At 34.9% G+C, this 18,860-nt stretch overlaps 1 protein-coding gene across 4 annotated transcripts in view; it reads left to right on the top strand.

Annotated features, from left to right (window-relative positions):
* The window catches only part of ANO5 (anoctamin 5), a 97,827-nt gene that overhangs the window by 43,061 nt on the left and 35,906 nt on the right, over window positions 1-18,860 (top strand). For all 4 annotated transcript variants that reach the window (XM_027115175.1, XM_027115174.1, XM_027115173.1 and 1 more), the window contains exons 7-11: window positions 5,366-5,479; window positions 8,419-8,534; window positions 17,832-17,966; window positions 18,478-18,583; window positions 18,677-18,737. In XM_027115175.1, coding sequence (XP_026970976.1) covers window positions 5,366-5,479; window positions 8,419-8,534; window positions 17,832-17,966; window positions 18,478-18,583; window positions 18,677-18,737 — 532 coding nt within the window. The remainder of the gene's footprint in view (window positions 1-5,365; window positions 5,480-8,418; window positions 8,535-17,831; window positions 17,967-18,477; window positions 18,584-18,676; window positions 18,738-18,860) is intronic.

Here is an 18,860-nt window from a genome sequence, read left to right as displayed (position 1 = left end):
TAGTTGAAAATTTCCCTAATATGAGAAAGGAAATACTCAGTCAACTCCAGGAAGCGCAGAGAGTCCCATACAGGATAAAGCCAAGGAGAAACACACCAAGACACATATTAATCAAACTATCAAAAATTAAATACAAAGGAAAAATATTAAAAGCAGCAAGGGAAAAGCAACAAATAACACACAAGGGAATCCCCATAAGGTTAACAGCTGATCTTTCAGCAGAGACTCTGCAAGCAAGAAGCGAGTGGCAGGACATATTTAAAGTGATGAAAGGGAAAAAACTACAACCAAGATTCATCTACCCAGCAAGTATCTCATTCAGATTCAAAGGAGAAATTAAAACCTTTACAGACAAGCAAAAGCTAAGAGAATTCAGCACCACCAAACCAACTTTACAACAAATGCTAAAGGAAATTCTCTAGGCAGGAGACACAGGACAAGGAAAAGACCTACAATAACAAACCCAAAACAATTAAGAAAATGGTAATTAATAGGAACATGCATATTGATAATTATCTTAAATGTAAATGGATTAAATGCTCTAGCCAAAAGACATAGACTGGCTGAATGGATATAAAAACAAGACCCGTATATATGCTGTCTACAAGAGACTCACTTCAGACCTAGGGACACATAGAGACTGAAATTGAGGGGATGGAAAAAGTTATTCCATGCAAATGGAAATCATAAGAAAGCTGTAGTAGCAATTCTCATATCAGACATAATTGACTTTAAAATAAAGACTATTACAAGAGACAAAGAAGGACACTACATAATGATCAAAGGATCAATCCAAGAAGAAAATATAACAATTGTAAATATTTATGCACCCAAATAGGAGCACCTCAATACATAAGGCAAGTGCTAACAGCCATAAAAGGGGAACTCGACAGTAACACAATCATAGTAGGGGACTTTAACACCCCACTTTCACCAATGGACAGATCATCCAAAATGAAAATAAATAAGGAAACACAAAATTTAAATGACACATTAAACAAGATGGACTTAAATGATATTTATAGGACATTCCATCCAAAAACAACAGAATACACTTACTTCTCAAGTGCTCATGGAACATTCTCCAGGATAGATCATATCTTGGGTCACAAATCAAGCCTTGGTAAATTTAAGAAAATTGAAATTGTATCAAGTATCTTTTCTGACCACAATGCTATGAGACTCGATATCAATTACAGGAAAAAAGCTACTGAATAACCAAGAGATCACTGAAAAAATCAAAGAGGAAATCAAAATACCTAGAAACAAATGACAATGAAAACATGACACGACAACCCAAAACCTATGGGATGCAGCAGAAGCAGTTCTAAGAGGGAGGTTTATAGCAATACAATGCTACCTCAAGAGACAAGAAACATCTCAAATAAACAACCTAACCTTACACCTAAAGCAATTAGAGAAAGAAGAACAAAAAACCTCCAAAGTTAGCAGATGGAAAGAAATCATAAAGATCAGATCAGAAATAAATGAAAAAGAAATGAAGGAAACAATAGCAAAGATCAATAAAACTAAAATCTGGTTCTTTGAGAAGATAAACGAAATTGATAACCATTAGCCAGACTCATCAAGAAAAAAGGGAGAAGACTCAATAGAATTAGAAATGGAAAAGGAGACGTAACAACTGATACTGTAGAAATACAAAGGATCCTGAGAGATTACTACAAGTGACCCTATGCCCATAAAATGGACAACCTAGAAGAAATGGACAAATTCTTAGAAAAGCACAACCTTCTGTGACTGAACCAGGAAGAAATAGAAAATATAAACAGACCAATCACAAGCACTGAAATTGAAACTGTGATTAATAATTTTCCAAAAAACAAAAGCCCAGGACAAGATGGCTTCACAGGCGAATTCTATGAGACATTTAGAGAAGAGCTACACCTATCCTCAAACTCTTCCAAAATATAGCAGAGGGAGGAACACTCCCAAACTCATTCTGTAAGGCCACCATCACCCTGATACCAAAACCAGACAAAGATGTGACAAAAAAAGAAGACTACAGGCCAATATCCCTGATGAACATAAATGCAAAAATCCTCAACAAAATACTAGCAAACAGAATGCAACAGCACATTAAAAGGATCATACGCCATGATCAAGTGGGGTTTATCCCAGGAATGCAAGGATTCTTCAATATACACATATCAATCAAAATGATACACCATATAAACCAACTGAAGGATAAAAGCCATATGATAATCTTAATCAATGCAGAAAAGTTTTCAACAAGATTCAACACCCATTTATGATAAAAACTCTCCAGAAAGTAGGCATAGAGGGAACTTACCTCAACATAGTAAAGGCCATATATGACAAACCCACAGCCAGCATTGTTCTCAATGGTGAAAAATTGAAACCATTTCCACTAAGAGCAGGAACAAGACAAGGTTGCCCACTCTCACCACTATTATTCCACATAGTTTTGGAAGTTTTAGCCACAGCAGTCAGAGAAGAAAAAGAAGTAAAAGGAATCCAAGTCGGAAAAGAAGTAGTTAAAATGTCACTGTTTTCAGGTGACATGATACTATATATACCGAATCCTAAAGATGCTACCAGAAAACCACTAGATCTAATCAGTGAATTTTGTAAAGTAGCAGGATACAAAATTAACGCACAGAAATCTCTTGCATTCCTATACACTAATGATGAAAAATCTGAAAGAGAAATTAAGGAAATGCTGCCATTTACCATTGCAACAAAAAGAATAAAATACCTAGGAATAAACCTACCTAAGGAGACAAAAGACCTGTATGCAGAAAACTATGACACTGATGAAAGAAAGATGATACAAACAGGTGGAGAGATATACCATGTTCTCTGATTGGAAGAATCACCATTGTGAAAAAGACTCTACTACCCAAACCAATCTGCAGATTCAGTGCAATCCCTATCAAACTACCACTGGCATTTTTCACAGAAATATAGCAAAAAATTTCACAATTTGTATGGAAACACAAAAGACCCCGAATAGCTAAAGCAATGTTGAGAACGAAAAACGGAGCTGGATGAATCAGGCTCCTGGACTTCAGACTATACTACAAAGCTACAGTAATCAAGGCAGTATGGTACTGGCACAAAAACAGAAAGATAGATCAATGGAACAGGATAGAAAGCCCGGAGATGAACTCACACACATATGGTCACCTTATCTTTGATAAAGGAGGCAAGAATATACAATGGAGAAAAGACAGCCTCTTCAATAAGTATTGCTGGGAAAACTGGACAGCTACATGTAAAAGAATGAAATTAGAAGACTCCTTAACACCATACACAAAAATAAACTCAAAATATATTAAAGACCTAAATTTAAGGTGAGACACTAAAACTCTCACAGGAAAACATAGGCCGAACACTCTATGACATAAATCACAGCAAGATCCTTTTGGACACACCTTCTAGAGAAATGGAAATAAAAACAAAAGTAAACGAATGGGACCTAATGAAACTTAAAAGCTTTTGCACAGCAAAGCAAACCATAAACAAGACAAAAAGACAACCCTCAGAATGGGAGAAAATAATTGCTAATGAAGCAACTGACAATCTACAAAATATACAAACAGCTCATGCTGCTCAATATCAATAAAACAAACAACGCAATCCAAAAATGGGCAGAAGACCTAAATAGACATTTCTCCAAAGAAAATATACAGATTGCCAACAAACACATGAAAGGATGCTCAACATCACTAATCATTAGAGGAGTACAAATTAAAACCACAATGAGGTATCACCTCACATGGGTCAGAATGGCCATCATCAAAAAATCTAGAAGAAACAAATGCTGGAGAGGCTGTGGAGAAAAGGGAACCCTCTTGCACTGTTGGTGAGAATGTAAATTGATACAGCCACTGTGGAGAACAGTATGGAGGTTCCTTAAAAAACTAAAAATAGAACTGCCATATGACCCAGCATTCCCACTACTGGGCATATACCCTGACCAAACCATAATTCAAAAAGAGACATGTACCACAATGTTCACTGCAGCCCTATTTACAATAGCCAGGACATGGAAGCAACCTAAGTGTCCATTGACAGATGAATGGATAAAGAAATGTGGCACATATATACAATGGAATATTACTAAGCCATAAAGAGAAACGAAATTGAGTTATTTATAGTGAGGTGGATGGACCTAGAGTCTGTGCTACAGAGTGAAGTAAGTCAGAAAGAAAAACAAATACCATATGCTAACACATATATATGGAATCTAAAAGAAAAAAAATGTTTCTGAGGAATCTAGGGGCAGGACAGGGATAAAGACACGGACATAGAGAGTGGACTTGAGGACACGGGGTGGGGGAAGGGTATATACAAATGTAGACTAGATAGCTAGTGGGAAGCAGCCGTATGACACAGAGAGATCAGCTCAGTGCTTTGTGACCACCCAGAGGGGTGGGATGGGGAGGGTGGGAGGGAGATGCAAGAGGGAAGGGATATGGGGATATATGTGTATGTATGGCTGACTCACTTTGTTATATGCAGAATCTAACAACGTTGTGGGGCAATTATACTCCAATAAAGATATTTTAAAAAAAGGAAAAATAAAGTTTATGGAACCAAAAAAGTAAAAAAAAAAAAAAAAAAAGTTATGGTCAGCTTGGGAAGATTCTTTTAACCTCTATTCTCTCCTGCCTTAGAAATAAACTTTTTTTTTGAGATTAAAAAAAATAGAAAAAAAAAATAGAACAGTGCTAAAATGACCAAAGTCAGCAGTCAGAAAAGCAGAAATACTGGAAAGTTCCTGCAAGACAAAAAACAGATGAGATTGAATTGAGAAATATACAAAAGCAGAGGACACAAAGCCCAAATTATATGGAGGAAAAAACTGATAAAAATATGTAAATGATTGCAAAGTAGTTGCAGAGGTGTGATAATCTTGAGTTAATAAATTCTGATATCAAGAAAAGGCCCTATTCAAAACATCAGAGTAATTAATGAAAAGTATTGAAGACAGCTTGGCCAAGTGTCAATTCTACTCCATATTATCCTACCTGAACTATTAGTAGCAGTGGTATTAGACTCTAACTTGAAACCCTGATTATAGTATGAATTCTGGTACAAAGGACTCCCAGGGGAGCTTGGGACAGGAGAAGAAAAATAACTTATATGACCCATTCCCCCTCTCCCCAAGGGAATAAGGAGCTCTCATACCCAGGAGGTGAAATACCTGTGACTCCATACAACCCCAACCTCTACATCTTCCCCCAAACAAAAAGGGGAAGGTTCCTTCCATAATCAGAGCCTGTACTGAGGCAAAGTAGACTCTGTTAAATTGTGACTTGAAAAAAATATAGAAAGCATAAAGTTCTGAAATGTGTGTTTCTTTATGCTTACCTTATAGGTTTATTATATTCTCTCACGGTGTCCTTTTGGCATAGAGGATGGGAAGAAAAGGTTTGGGATTGAAAGACTGCTAAATTCTCACACTTATTCATCTGCCTTTCCACTCCATGATGTAAGTATGTGCTTGGTCTTGAAATACTGAGCCCATTTTCCCTTTCCCACATTCAGAGGCTGCCTTGTTGGGAGAAGGAATCTTCCATTTGCTTCCTGTTTTATGACGGGTTGCTTAATCTCGCTCATGTTGGGAAAATCCCCACAGACTCCCTAGGTCCAAGCTGAGAACTATGCTGAAACACATAGTTAATACCTCTCTACATTGAGATTTCGGTGGAAATTCATTTAAAAATTATTACATTTGCACATGAATTTTCTTTAGAACACATATTGAAAATAGCAGTTTTATTAAAAGAATATTTTAGGACATAACTTTTGGAAATTTCTATCCATCAAATCTTTTCTTATTTATAAAGTTAAGTTGTAAAGGACTTAAATTGCATGCATTCATGTATTCATTCGTCAAATGTATAATTGGTTTTAATTATATGTAAAGAATTCTGTTAGGTATTACTGGAACACAACTATGAATCCAAGCTCACAGACTAGGAATTTCTGGGAAATAAAGCATAAGTACAACTGCAAAAAAAGCTAAAGACTTCAGTCCATAAGAAAGATTCAGACAAACAACCGAGATTCTGCAGTAGGATTGAGGCTGGCAGATCATGTACAAAAATATTGAGTTCAACAAAGAAGTGACATTTTATAAGGTGTACCCATTCAACCAAACCTAAAACTTGGCTTGTCAACTGAGATAGCCTAGTTTCTGGGGGTTTCTGAGAGAAACCTTTCCTTTTGGATATTCAGTGTTTAAATTTCATCACCTGTTGTCAGTAGATATTATTTGGCTGAACACATATAAACTAGTTTGGATCATCTCCTGGAACCTTGGTTTCCTTTTTTCCTGTTTAACTCGCTATACTTGTAAAGACTTTTTGATGATGACCTCTTTTCAAGAAACACATTCCTTTGGAATATAAAAGAACTAGGTATTTCTATTTAAACAAGTAGCATCTAAATCATTGCCCTTTTTTAAATTTAAATTTTATTATTTACTTATTGGCTGCATTGGGTCTTCATTGATGCATGTGGGCTTCCTCTAGTTACAGCAAGCAGGGGCTACTCTTCGTTGCAGTGTGTAGGTTTCTCATTGCAGTGGCTTCTTCTTGTGGAGCATGGGTTTCTAGGCGTGCAGGCTTCAGTAGTTGCAGTACACAGGCTCAGTAGTTGTGGCTCCCGGGCTCTAGAGTGCAGGCTCAGTAGTTCTGGCACACAGGCTTAGTTGCTTCTCTGCATGTGGGATTTTCCCAGACCACGGATCGAACCTGTGTCCCCTGCATTGGCAGGTGGATTCTTAACCACTGTGCCACCAGGGAAGTCCTGCCCATGTTTTTGAAAATGATGTTGCTGTCATGGTTTCCAAAAGCCCAAAGCCAATCTCTCTCTTTTCCAGCTTTCCTCTGTCAATATTTATTCAACAGTATGTTAACTGTTGACTCTAGGTCTGTTCAACATTGGTTAGTTGATTATCTTTGGTATGTTAGCGGAATTTTTCAAAATGAGTGGCAATTCTCAACACTAGTATCAATTCAGGTGAATTTAACTTGTATTAGAGAAACTACCCCACCCCGCATACACACATACACACACTTTTCCCTGGGGCAAAAGAACTTCTAGGGGATTATGGATTCTAAATGATGCCACAGCGTTTGATCAAGTAGAGAGATCTATAGTTAATAAACACTTTGCAACACATTCTTTGTTAATCATTCTTCGCAAAAGGGCTCATTCTTCTTTTGAAGATTTTGAGGATTTTTTTGTTTGTTTGTTTGTTTTTAGGGCATTGATTCTTTTCTTACTCTCACCAGGTCATAAAGCCAAACTGTCCTCAGTCACCAGCAATTTTACTCCATATATCTAGCCTTCCAGAAGAGTCCTCCACGGTCACTAGAAAATCAGTGTTACTGAGCTCTTGCTACAGAGAACTATCATTTACTATTAATTTTACCTTTTTTCCTTTCTTCTCTCCTGAATACAGATTTAGGTACTGGATTTTTCTCTTATGTGCTTTAAAGAACCTTTTTTTTTTTTAAAGATACGCAAATAGGCAGCTTTTTTCTTTTTTTCTATTTCATTTCTCAAGGTTCAGTAGGACAACCTAGAGAAGAAGACAGAATTTGGAATCTGGATGATATAAAATCTTATACCTTGTCATATAGAGATTTTCATATGTGCTTAAGTTTAGATTGGGTGTTTGCTCAGTGTTGTCTTCAGTAGTTTACTTGTCTAGGCAAACAGTTCAAGAGAAAATATTGAACAGCTATGTGTAGACAGTGCTCTGCTAGGCCCTAATTAACTTTATATTAGTAAGCCTACTCAGTACCTAAAAATGGGGAAGGAACTTATGAAACAATATTGAGGCTTTTAAGTGCTAAAGTCTGTTTTATATTTTAAGTCCTTTGGGAAACATATCAGCGATGGCCAGTGAGGACAAGACACGTTGCCTAGAGGAGATTCCAGTCATAGCTGTGTGACTTTGGATCATTCACTTAACTTTGCTTGGGGTTCAGTTTTTCCATCTATAATATAAAAATGTCAGCCTATTTCCAAAGTCCCAGCCAGTTATACAGTTGTGGGAATCCCTGAGCTGTGACTGTTGGAATTTGAGTAGAGATGAAAGGAGGACTCCAGGTCAAAGGAGCAGCTTGAGTAAAGCCAAAGTCTCAGACTTTAACTTGTGTTTTTAGATAGCTGGCTGTGAAAATTTAATAAATAAAGCACTATTATTTTCATTTATTGTACAGTGTAGCAAATGTACTACACTCTACAATACACTAAATGATTTAGTAATTTACATCAATAGAATATGAAAATCCAAATCGAAAAGTGAAAGAGAACATTTGCCTCATTCACTAGGCTTTTTATAAAGGCAGTGTTCCATTATTCACCCTTGTCTTTTGCTTTGTCATTCAGTAATTTCTTCTTGCGTGTCTGTAGGGTCAATATTGGAAGCCATCAGAACCTCCAAATCCTGTCAATGAAAGGTACACACTTTGCCAGAACTGGGCTCGGTTTTCCTATTTTTACAAGGAGCAGCCTTTTAATTTGATTAGGTAAGTTTCTTACACAGAATCAAACTGATTAAAACTTGATTATGTGGTTTTTATTCACAATGGCATCGTATTCCATTCTTTTTACTACTATTCTCACCCACTATGTTTCCCATCTTCCCAGTTTTGTATCTACGCTACCATTTAGTCATTCATTTGTGAGCAAAATGCTGTTGTCAGAATGGTCTTAACCACAGTGCAGAGATAGCTTGATGGTTCAGAAGTTGGGCCTTAGCATTTAGGTACATGGGGTTCAAATCCAAGCTCTTTCTCTTAGAAGCATATAAATATGGTCAGGTTATTTAACCTCTATGAGACTTATATCTGTAAAATAGGAATAGCAATAGTACTTTCCTTATGGGGTTATTTGATAATTAAATGATATATGTATATTTTCTTAGCATGGGGTTAGCACTTAGTGTTTAACACAATAATTTTTTGTTTGTTTGTTTTCCTCTGCGTCTAGGAATTTAGAGGATAGAAGAAAGGTCATGTATGGATGTTTGTGTGTGTGTTGATCTCAGAAAGCTGTGAAGGCAATTGTTCTATTATCTCAATTCTTTAGACAGTTTCATTAGCTATGCAAGAAGACTATGGTTGCAGGTTCTTGCTTTGAACCATGACAATATTACATGCATAGAGGATGTTAGGAGACTCCTGCTATGATTTCAATAAAGAAACAATCAGGTTACAGACCCCTGGTTGCTAGTAGCAGTATTTTTACTCAGTGAGATATGCTTTTACTGCTCTGCTTGCACAGCATCACAGCCTCCTTTTTATGAGACTGATTTTCATGTCTACATCCAAACCAAGTGAAATGTTATTCCAACAGTTTCATTTAAGGCAAATAAGAGGGGAAATTTTTAAGAATAAATAGAAGGCAACTAGCATATAAACTGTGGTTTCTGTAAATCTTTATATAAACTCTTGATTGGATGGATATTTTAATTGTTCTGATTAATGGCCATTTAATTTTTTTAATTATAAAAGTAGGACATGTATCTAAAAAATTCCAAGCAATAAAGAGATGTGCAAAGTTTTAAGTGAAATTACACCTCCATTGAATTCCACAGAAGTAACTATGGCTATTTGGTAATAGCCATTCAGTCTTATTTTTATGTGCATGTGAAGTAAAATACATACACTTTTTTTTTTTCCTGGAGCAATGGAATCTTTATTTACTTTTTTGCTAAGATTTTCTTTTATCACTAAATAGTATATTATTGGCATACTTCCCTTTGAGTACACACAGATCTATCTTGTGCTTTTTAACACAACACAGGGTACCATATTATAAATTTTGCATAACTTATTTGTCTATTCGTCTATTGAAAAAGATTAGGCTGTTTCAAACTTTTCACTATTACAATTAGTGCCCTTGGAGAATATTTTCATGGTATGTTTTCAAAAAAGCAAAGTTGTCAGAATGAGGTTTACATATTTTACATTGTTCAAAATATATTGAGAGTATTTAGCTGTCTACAGATGTTTCTGCTATAAATATTCCCCAAAGGTTTGTACTTATAACCCTTGATACAGACAAATGCATTACACCTCAGGTCAGTACCTTGTTAGCACTTGCTGATTTTCTTTTACAACAAAGTGGAAGCTCAGATTTTTCCATCAGATGGCAGTATCTAGCTTAAATTTAATAACATTTTAAACCTTTTCATCCTATTATTATAAGTTTTCATTTATAGCAAATTATACTGCTTTTCCATTTCAGTAATGAAATAAGTTTTTAAATAAACTTAAATTTTTAACACAATTTAATGTAAAGAATTGATAGCTAGGTGTAAAGTTTTTAACTAGGTAATCGAAAAGACAAGAAAGAAAACACTATATTATCACAGAGGGAGGAACTGCAGAAAACAGCTCTTATTCCTAAGGTTTCTTCTCAGTGATTATGTAGGGTAATATCCTTATTATTAGTAATAGACAATAAAGTATTTAAGGGTAAAGGACCATGATGTACATATTCAACCAACTTACTTGCAAGTGGTTCAGAAAAAGGCATGTATATATGGGGAAATATAATATATGAAGTGAGATAAAATGCAAATGCAGCAATATTTTTACAATAAAAGAATTAAAGGATATATGGGTATTATTTGAATTATTCTTGTAACTTTTTTATATATTTGAAATTATTCCAAAGAAAAATCTTTAATAAAAGGAGAGTCCAGAAATAGATCCACATATATATAGTCAATTGATTTTCAGCAACGGTGCCTGGTCATTCATTGGGGAAAGGATAGTCCTTTCAACATATGATGCTAGAACAAGTGGCTATCTACATGAAAAATGTGAATCTTGCTTCTATCCTGTACAAAAATTTAAATTAACTTGAAATGGATGAGAGAACTAATTGTAAGCGTTACAACTATAAAACTTCTAGGAGAACATATAGGAGAAAATCGTATGTGGTTTGGAGTTAGGCATGGACTTTTCAGATCAAATGCAAAAAGCACAATTTAAAAAATGTATAAATTTAACTTCATTAAAATTAAAAATGTATGCTCTTTAAAAGACAGTTACAAAAATAAAAAGGCAAAACACAGACTGGAGAAAACATTTGCAACACACATATCAATAAAGGACTTTTATTTAAGGAACTTTCGCAACTCAATAATAAGACAAAATTTAAAATGGACAAAAGATAAAAGATTCATCACCAAAGGAATATAATTATGGATTGCCAATAAGTACATCAAAAGATGTACAACATCTTTATTCACTAAGGGGATAAAAATTAAAATGTCATTAAGATGCCACCACACACACACTAGAATAACTAAAATCTAAAAGATTGGCAACAATAAGTGCTATCAGGGATATGGAACAACTTGAAATCTCAAACATTGGTGGTGGGAATGCAAAATGGTATAGCAACTTTAAAAAAACAACTTTGACAGTTTCTTATAAAGTTAAATATGCACTTTCTATTCTACTTGTCCCAAATCTATTATTAAAATGTTTATCATTGCCTCAGTGATTTGAGGTACCACCTTTATCATATGCTAGATTTCTATATGCAGTTGAGTTGCTTTCTGGATGAAAGCAACTATTCTGTTGATCTAGCTAACTATCCATGCAGGCTATTTATTTAATTTAATTTTTATTTTATATTAGAGTATAGTTGATTTGCAATGTTGTGTTAGTTTCAGGTGTGCAGCAAAGTGATTCAGAAGGCTCGTTTAATTGTAGTGGCTTACCTCTAGTATGTTTTAATATCTAGTTGGGCTAATACCTCGTCATAGCTCTTACTCTCAGTGTTTCCTTGTACATTCTACATGTTTATTCTTCCATATAAACTTTAGTATCAACTTGTCTAGCTTGTTACTAAACAAGATGGTTGGTATTTTTATGGGTATCAAATTAAGTTTATAAATTAACTTAGGTAGGCTGGTACTTTTTGTTGTTGTTGTTGTTTTGCGGTACGCGGGCCTCTCACTGTTGTGGCCTCTCCTGTTGCGGAGCACAGGCTCCGGTCGTGCAGGCTCAGCGGCCATGGCTCACGGGCCCAGCTGCTCTGCAGCAAGTGGGATCTTCCTGGACTGGGGCATCATGTCCCGGTCCCGTGTGCCCTGCATTGGCAGGCGGACTCTCAACCACTGCGCCACCAGGGAAGCCCTAGGCTGGTATTTTGATGATGAGACATTCTAATCAAGGAGAAGTTGTCAAGGGAAAGGTATGTCTTAGTTTAAGCCTACTTTGGGGTTTTTCAGGAGTGTTATAGAGTTATAAAACTTTCTTAAGTTTAATCCTAAGTATTTTATATTTTTGTTGCTATTATAAATTATGTATTTACTTACATGTTATATGTTATTGTCTTCTGAGTGTTAGTTTTATCTTCTAATGCCCTGATGAATTCTTTATTGAATTAGTTTTATTGATTCATTAAGGCTATCGAGGTATATTATCATATAATCTTTAAATAGAAATATTTTACTTTTCTTTACCAATTCTTATGTCTATAATTATTTTCTTTTATTCAATTAATTGGTTGATAATTACAGAACAATGTTGAATAATAGTTGGTGTCTTTGCCTTGTTCCTGATCTTACTGGAAATGCCTCTGGTGTGTCCTCATTTAGTAGGAAGTTCTTTGCCTTTGTACATTAATTTATCATCTTGCCTGGGGCCTTGGAGAGTTTTGTTTGCTTGTTTGTTTGTTTTAAAATCTGATTGTTTTAACACATTATGTCTTGGAATTGGTTGTTCTAAGTCAGTTTTCCCTGTTCCTGGTGGATCCTTTAACTATGTATCTTTTATTTTGTTTGGTTTTTTTTGTTTGTTTGTTTTTCTGGAAAGTGTTCTTGGGTTATAGTTTTAAAATATAATTATTTTCCAGTGCTTTGATTATTTTCTTTGGACTCCAGTTATCTGTATGTTTGGTCTTTTTTGCCTGTCTTCATATCAAACAATTTTCCTGAGACGCTTTTTACTTCTCTATGTCATTTTCATTCTTTTGATAGGTATCCTGTTTTTCTTATCATCTTTTATTAGATTTTCACTTGGTGTCCATTTATTCTCTTGAATACCTCATAATTTCATCATCAGTTCTGACATGATCTTATAGGGTTCTTCTCTTTCCTCTGTTTTTTGGTTTCTTTCATCTCTTGTTTTATTTATTCCTGTTTTTTCCCACTTCTTATTTTTATATTTCTGATATTTTCTTACATTTCCAGTTATTTATCTGAGAACATTTAATTCAGTTTGTACTGTTGTTTTTACAGTATTCCTCATGTTCTTTTGGGAGAATTTTCATCAGCTGAAGCTCTTTGTTTCACATTTTCAGGGTTTTTTTAACATAATTTTGTATAGTATGCTCTGCTTTTTTCTGTTTGTGTTTAATTCATGGAGTTTCTAGCATTAGAGTACACTCTTCTGTTAGTTTATTTTCCTATTCCATGCAGTTTCTTTCATGGATGATATCCTGTGCTTGTCATGCGCTTTTTCTTTCATTTCTATAGAATCCTAACTCTCTCTCTTTTCTGCCACTTTTAAGAAGTACCATCCTTTATACCTGATTCTTCCCCAGAAACATTGCTTTTCTGAGGCTGCCACTTCCAGGCTTACTCATTTTCAGATCCCTTTCTTTTAGCTAGTACTACGAATTACCAAGTCCCAACATGTGTTCAGTATTATGGCATTTAGTTAGACTTTTTCCCAGGGATTATTTTGTCTGTGTTTGTCTAATGTCCCCACCCTACTTCACATGTTTTCCCTAGAATTTCTTAAGCATCTTCTTCACTGCTCTCTGTACTTCAGGTATGGCAGCTGGTAATAGGTACTCAGTTGGAACTGGGTTTATTTCTTTACTTACAAGTAATTTGAAGATCATGGTGTTCTCTGTCATGATGCTTGAAGGCCTATATCAGGTATGGTTTTATTTCCTCTCCTTGTTGATTTTATGGTTTTATGAAAGTTTTTTATGGGAAGACTTGTTAAAAATAAAAATATCCTTAAAAGTAGAAAGGAATTGTCTATAGATGCATAATTACAATGCCCACATTCCTTTAATGAGCATTTATTTAGCATCGCTAGATATCAGCAAGAGGCTAGGGCTATAAAGGTAATCAGAACGTGGTTTCCTAACACAAAGATATTTGCAGGAAGACACACAAGTGCATAATAATTACAGCAGAGTGATTCTCATGAAAGAACAGAGCACAGAGGAAAGAGCACCTACCTTTATGACAACCTCAGGGAAAGTTTCACAGTGATTATTCTTGAGTGTGTCTTGAGAGAAGTAGCAGGTTGCTAGGTAAACAAGTTAGTTAAGAATATCCCATGTAGAGAGAACAAGTAAAGAGCACTGGGCTAAAGAAGAGCATTGTGCATTTAGTTCTTCATTTAGGAGGTGTGGCTGGTAAGATTTGAATGTTTATCAATAAAAAATCATGAAGAACACTGCTAAGATGAAAGGAGAAAACCTTTAAAGGAGGAAACGGTCATTGTTTAATCTTGTGCTTTAGAAACATTACTCTCTTGGAAACAGGACAGATAGTAGAAGGATGCAAGACCGAAGTCAGGGAAGTAAGGAGGCTGTTAAAATTTTCCAGTAATAGGGCTTCCCTGGTGGAGCAGTGGTTGAGAGTCCACCTGCTGATGCAGGGGACGCGGGTTCGTGTCTCGGTCCAGGAAGGTCCCATATGCCGTGGAGCGGCTGGGCCCGTGAGCCATGGCCGCTGAGCCTGTGCGTCCGGAGCCTGTGCTCCACAACGGGAGAGGCCACAACAGTGAGAGGCCTGCATACCACAAAAATAAAATAAAATAAAATAAAAATTTTCCAGTAATAGATATTGAAGGTCATATCCAAGGCACTGGTAACAGGAAAGAGGGGACTATGGATTAGAAAAAGGCTTTTATGGGACTTCCCTGGTGGTCCCAATGGTTAAGACTCTGTGCTTCCAATGCAGAGATTGCAGGTTCAATCCCTGGTTGAGGAACTAAGATCCCACATGCCTCGTGACAAAGCAAAAAAAAAAGAAAGAAAAAGACTTTTATGACAGAATTTATTGGACCTAGTGGATTGGATATAGAGGGTTAAAAAAAAATGATGACTAGGGGTGCCTGGAAAGAGATTTAGAATATAGGATTTGAATTCCTAGATTTCACATATTTCATGTTATCTCTACACCAAACTTAAGTTCCATGTCCAAATATTTGTAAATATTTTTACTGCCTTTTGGGTACTGATCATTTTGTCATATTAGATTATATTTTTTCAGGGATAACTGGGAATACAAAGGTTACCATCAGTGGTTTATCAGTCTTCAATATTATATGCCTTCTGATCCCATTTTTTCTTTCCAATTTAAGAGCTCCAAATAATTTTTCTGATATCATCTATTGGGATGGCTTAATGCTTATAATTAAAATTGATATACTGCTATATAGCAAATAGGTTAGAACAAATATGTTTACAGTGACTATAATGGTGCTATTAAAAGCCAAAATAGTGTAATCGCTAAGCTAAGTTTCTCAGATGTCCATGAATTCATGGGAAAAATGAATCTCTTTAGACCAAATGTTTGCATTTTGTTCATTCATTCCTCAAGCCTATATTTATTTCAATTCCACCATCATTGTTTTGATTATTTGCTATGTCTCAGACTAAGTCCTGGGAATACAAAATTAGACCAGTGCCTTCTCACAAGATCTCACAACGAAGAATATTGAATGTCTTCTACCTATGAGATGCCCTGTTAAATGTTATGGGGCCACAGATGAGTGCAAAATCTAGCAAGTAAAATGGACAGGTTAAGAAATACCGTAAGTGTAAATAAAAGGCAAATTTTTCTAAAACATTAATACTCAAAAGAAGTATTTATTCTCCTTATGTCTGATACTTTACAGAGTATCTCATATTATTGGCTTTTTCTCATTTTCTTTGTTTTGAATAATAAGAATTTAACATCTTAAACGTTATTTCAATAATATGTAAATAATATATACGTATTTACCATAATACAAATCTAAGACATGTCTCTTGCTTTTTGCATTCTTAAGAGATGGTTTAGTTGTTAATCTATTATTAAGCTCCTCAAGTCCAAAGTTTAGTAAAATTATTTCTATAATTCCATACATAATAAATGTTCATTTGAGAATTTCTCTTTTTGAGAATATTTTAAATACTAATTAAAGGTCTGGAGTTCTTGAGGACTTTTTTTTAATTCTCAAGGAATAAGATTCTTGAAATTTGAAAGGAAGAAAAATGTAGTTCTTTGAAATATCCAGTTTCTTTATGAATTCCCAAATAATTTTTTGGTTAAGCATATAGCAGTAATATTGATGTTTTACCTTAAAAATGATTGATTCTATAATTTTTAAAACATCAAATGGAAATAGACACGATGAATAGTAAATTTTCCCAAATCAAATATTTTTATTCTTTTTTTTAGATTTTGATGTTATGCAGTATTATAATAATTGCTATGTTTTTCAACAAAAACAAAAAAAAGAGAAAAAGCAAGTTTACTCATCCTGTGTGAGTGAACCTAAGGAAGTTGTAAATGGTAAATTAACAAGGGAATACAATGGAATTATAATTTAATTTCAAGTTTATAGTAATTTGAAAAGCAGAACAAGGGAAAACAACAATGTAAAAATGTTTATTATCACTGAAAATAATGAAAAAATGAAAGAATGAAAGATGGTACAAGCAGAGAGATGCCTGTTTCATTAGAAAAGATTAGAAATTTTGAAAACTGAAGAATGGGATATTCAATAAAATTAATATTGAGTGAAAAAAAATTAAAAACCTTCTCATTGGGAAATTAAGTTTATATTAAATAAGTTTATGTTATGTAAAATTTAAACCCTTTATGTTTAGATTTGCCTGTTTTTTGAGCATGTGTGGAAATTACAATTTAATAAATAGTGCTGTAATAGATTTATATATATCATGCTATTAGAGCCCAAAAGGGATTACATCTCTCTGTCTAGGAAACTGTGGTAAGACTTCACGGATTTGGTGAGCTGAGCTCTACGTGAATAAGGGAGAAGATTGACCTATTTTGTGTTGTTTTTTTAAAAAACCTGGTTTTATGAGGCAGAGAAAACCTTGTTCTCTGGTTCTTTGAGAGATTCCTTAAGGAGAGAGTTGGTTTAAAAAACAACAGAAAAAAAACCCCAAAACTTGGTTATAAGACTTGAACATTTATTCCAACTAATGCTGTCACTTTTTAACTCTTTGTAAAGCAAGTGCTGAACTGTATATTTTATGGAACTTGATTAAACACTCATTTTTGATTCCTTGGTTTGCTCCTTGTCTTACAATTCTATAAGCATCCATCAGAGCTCCAAATTTAAAGGAAGATGGAAGTTCATACATACAACCACTCTCATCTGTTGTGGTCTGAGTACATTCTTCAATTTTAGAGAGAGATAAAGCGAAAGTCCATGCACAGATTGTGAATGTGATTTTGATTTGTTAATTGCTAGAAGAATGTTCTGCACTTTATTTCAAAACATTTAAACTCTCTTTAAAATTTAAAAGCTTTTCAAATTACCTGATTATTTCAAAAGTAGATCTTAACTTCCACTCAGTTGGCTTCTTACTTACATGTGTTGTCTCTTCTAATCCTTACACCAATTCTATGGCTAAGCATTATCCTGCATTTTATGATGTGGAAACTAAGGTTTAGAAAGTTTAGTAACTTTATCAAAATTTCACAGCTGGAAAGCAATGGAGCCAAAATTAGAATTCAAGTTTGTCTGAATACAAAACCAAGACTCTCAGGACTGTGTCATTCTTACAACCTCTGATTCTCTTTTTACCCTCTTTCATAGGGATTATTACGGAGAAAAAATTGGCATCTATTTTGTCTTTCTCGGATTTTACACAGAAATGTTGTTTTTTGCAGCTATAGTGGGCTTAGCTTGTTTTATTTACGGCTTATTATCGATGCATGATAACTCAAGCAGGTAAGTGCAGCTGCGTTGCCCAAATAGAGAATCTTATGCTAACTGAAACTGTTGCTATTATTTTTCTGGAATTTGTGTCAGAATGTTTCCTATGGCAGCAGATAATTGATGTTTCTGAAAAAGACCCAAACATAGCAGCTACCCCTCACCTGGTGCTTTATGGAAAATTTGTTTTTAATGATGGGCTCTAAAGATTCTGTTCCTCAAAGCATGATTTGATCTACAAAAATTGCTAGTTCATTTCCCCTTGTGCCATATGTAAGAAGCTGTATAATGTTGTTCCAATAAAAGCAGCTTTGGACTTTCACCCAAACACATCACTTTTAATATAACTTTGCTCTTGGGAATCTCTGGCAGTCCGGTGGTTAGGACTCTACACTTCCACTTCTGGCGGCATGGGTTCCATCCCTGGTCGGGGAACTAAGATCCCACATGCCATGCCGTGTGGACAAAACGAAACAAGATAAAAACAAAACAAAACAAAACAAAAGCTCTCCTCTTCCCTCTGCAGCACTGAGATCTGTGACCCTGAGATTGGGGGTCAGATTATCATGTGCCCACTCTGTGATGTAATGTGTGACTATTGGAGACTAAATTCTACCTGTTGGGCTTCAAAGGTATGTATGTATTGTGGTATGTTAAAAAGACTTGCAATTTCCCTCCCTCATTTGATACTAAGTAGTCTTTGTGATGTTGTTATTGTTTTACAGTTCTCCCATTTATTTGACAATGAGTCAACAGTGTTCTTTGCAATATTCATGGGAATTTGGGGTGAGTAAATAGTTACATAAAAACAGCTTTCTCCATGTTATCTGTTTTATGGCCATTCATGTAACATATACAGTTGGCATACCTTATAAACCAAAGGTGATTTTACATCTTTATGTCTTTGCT

This window comes from Aethalodelphis obliquidens, unplaced genomic scaffold (assembly GCF_003676395.1).
Source record: "Aethalodelphis obliquidens isolate GAN/ISIS:26980383/991018 unplaced genomic scaffold, ASM367639v1 scaffold14, whole genome shotgun sequence".
NCBI lineage: Eukaryota > Metazoa > Chordata > Mammalia > Artiodactyla > Delphinidae > Aethalodelphis > Aethalodelphis obliquidens.
Note: the sequence above shows the minus strand (reverse complement) of the source record. Positions and strands in the feature narration are given on the sequence as shown.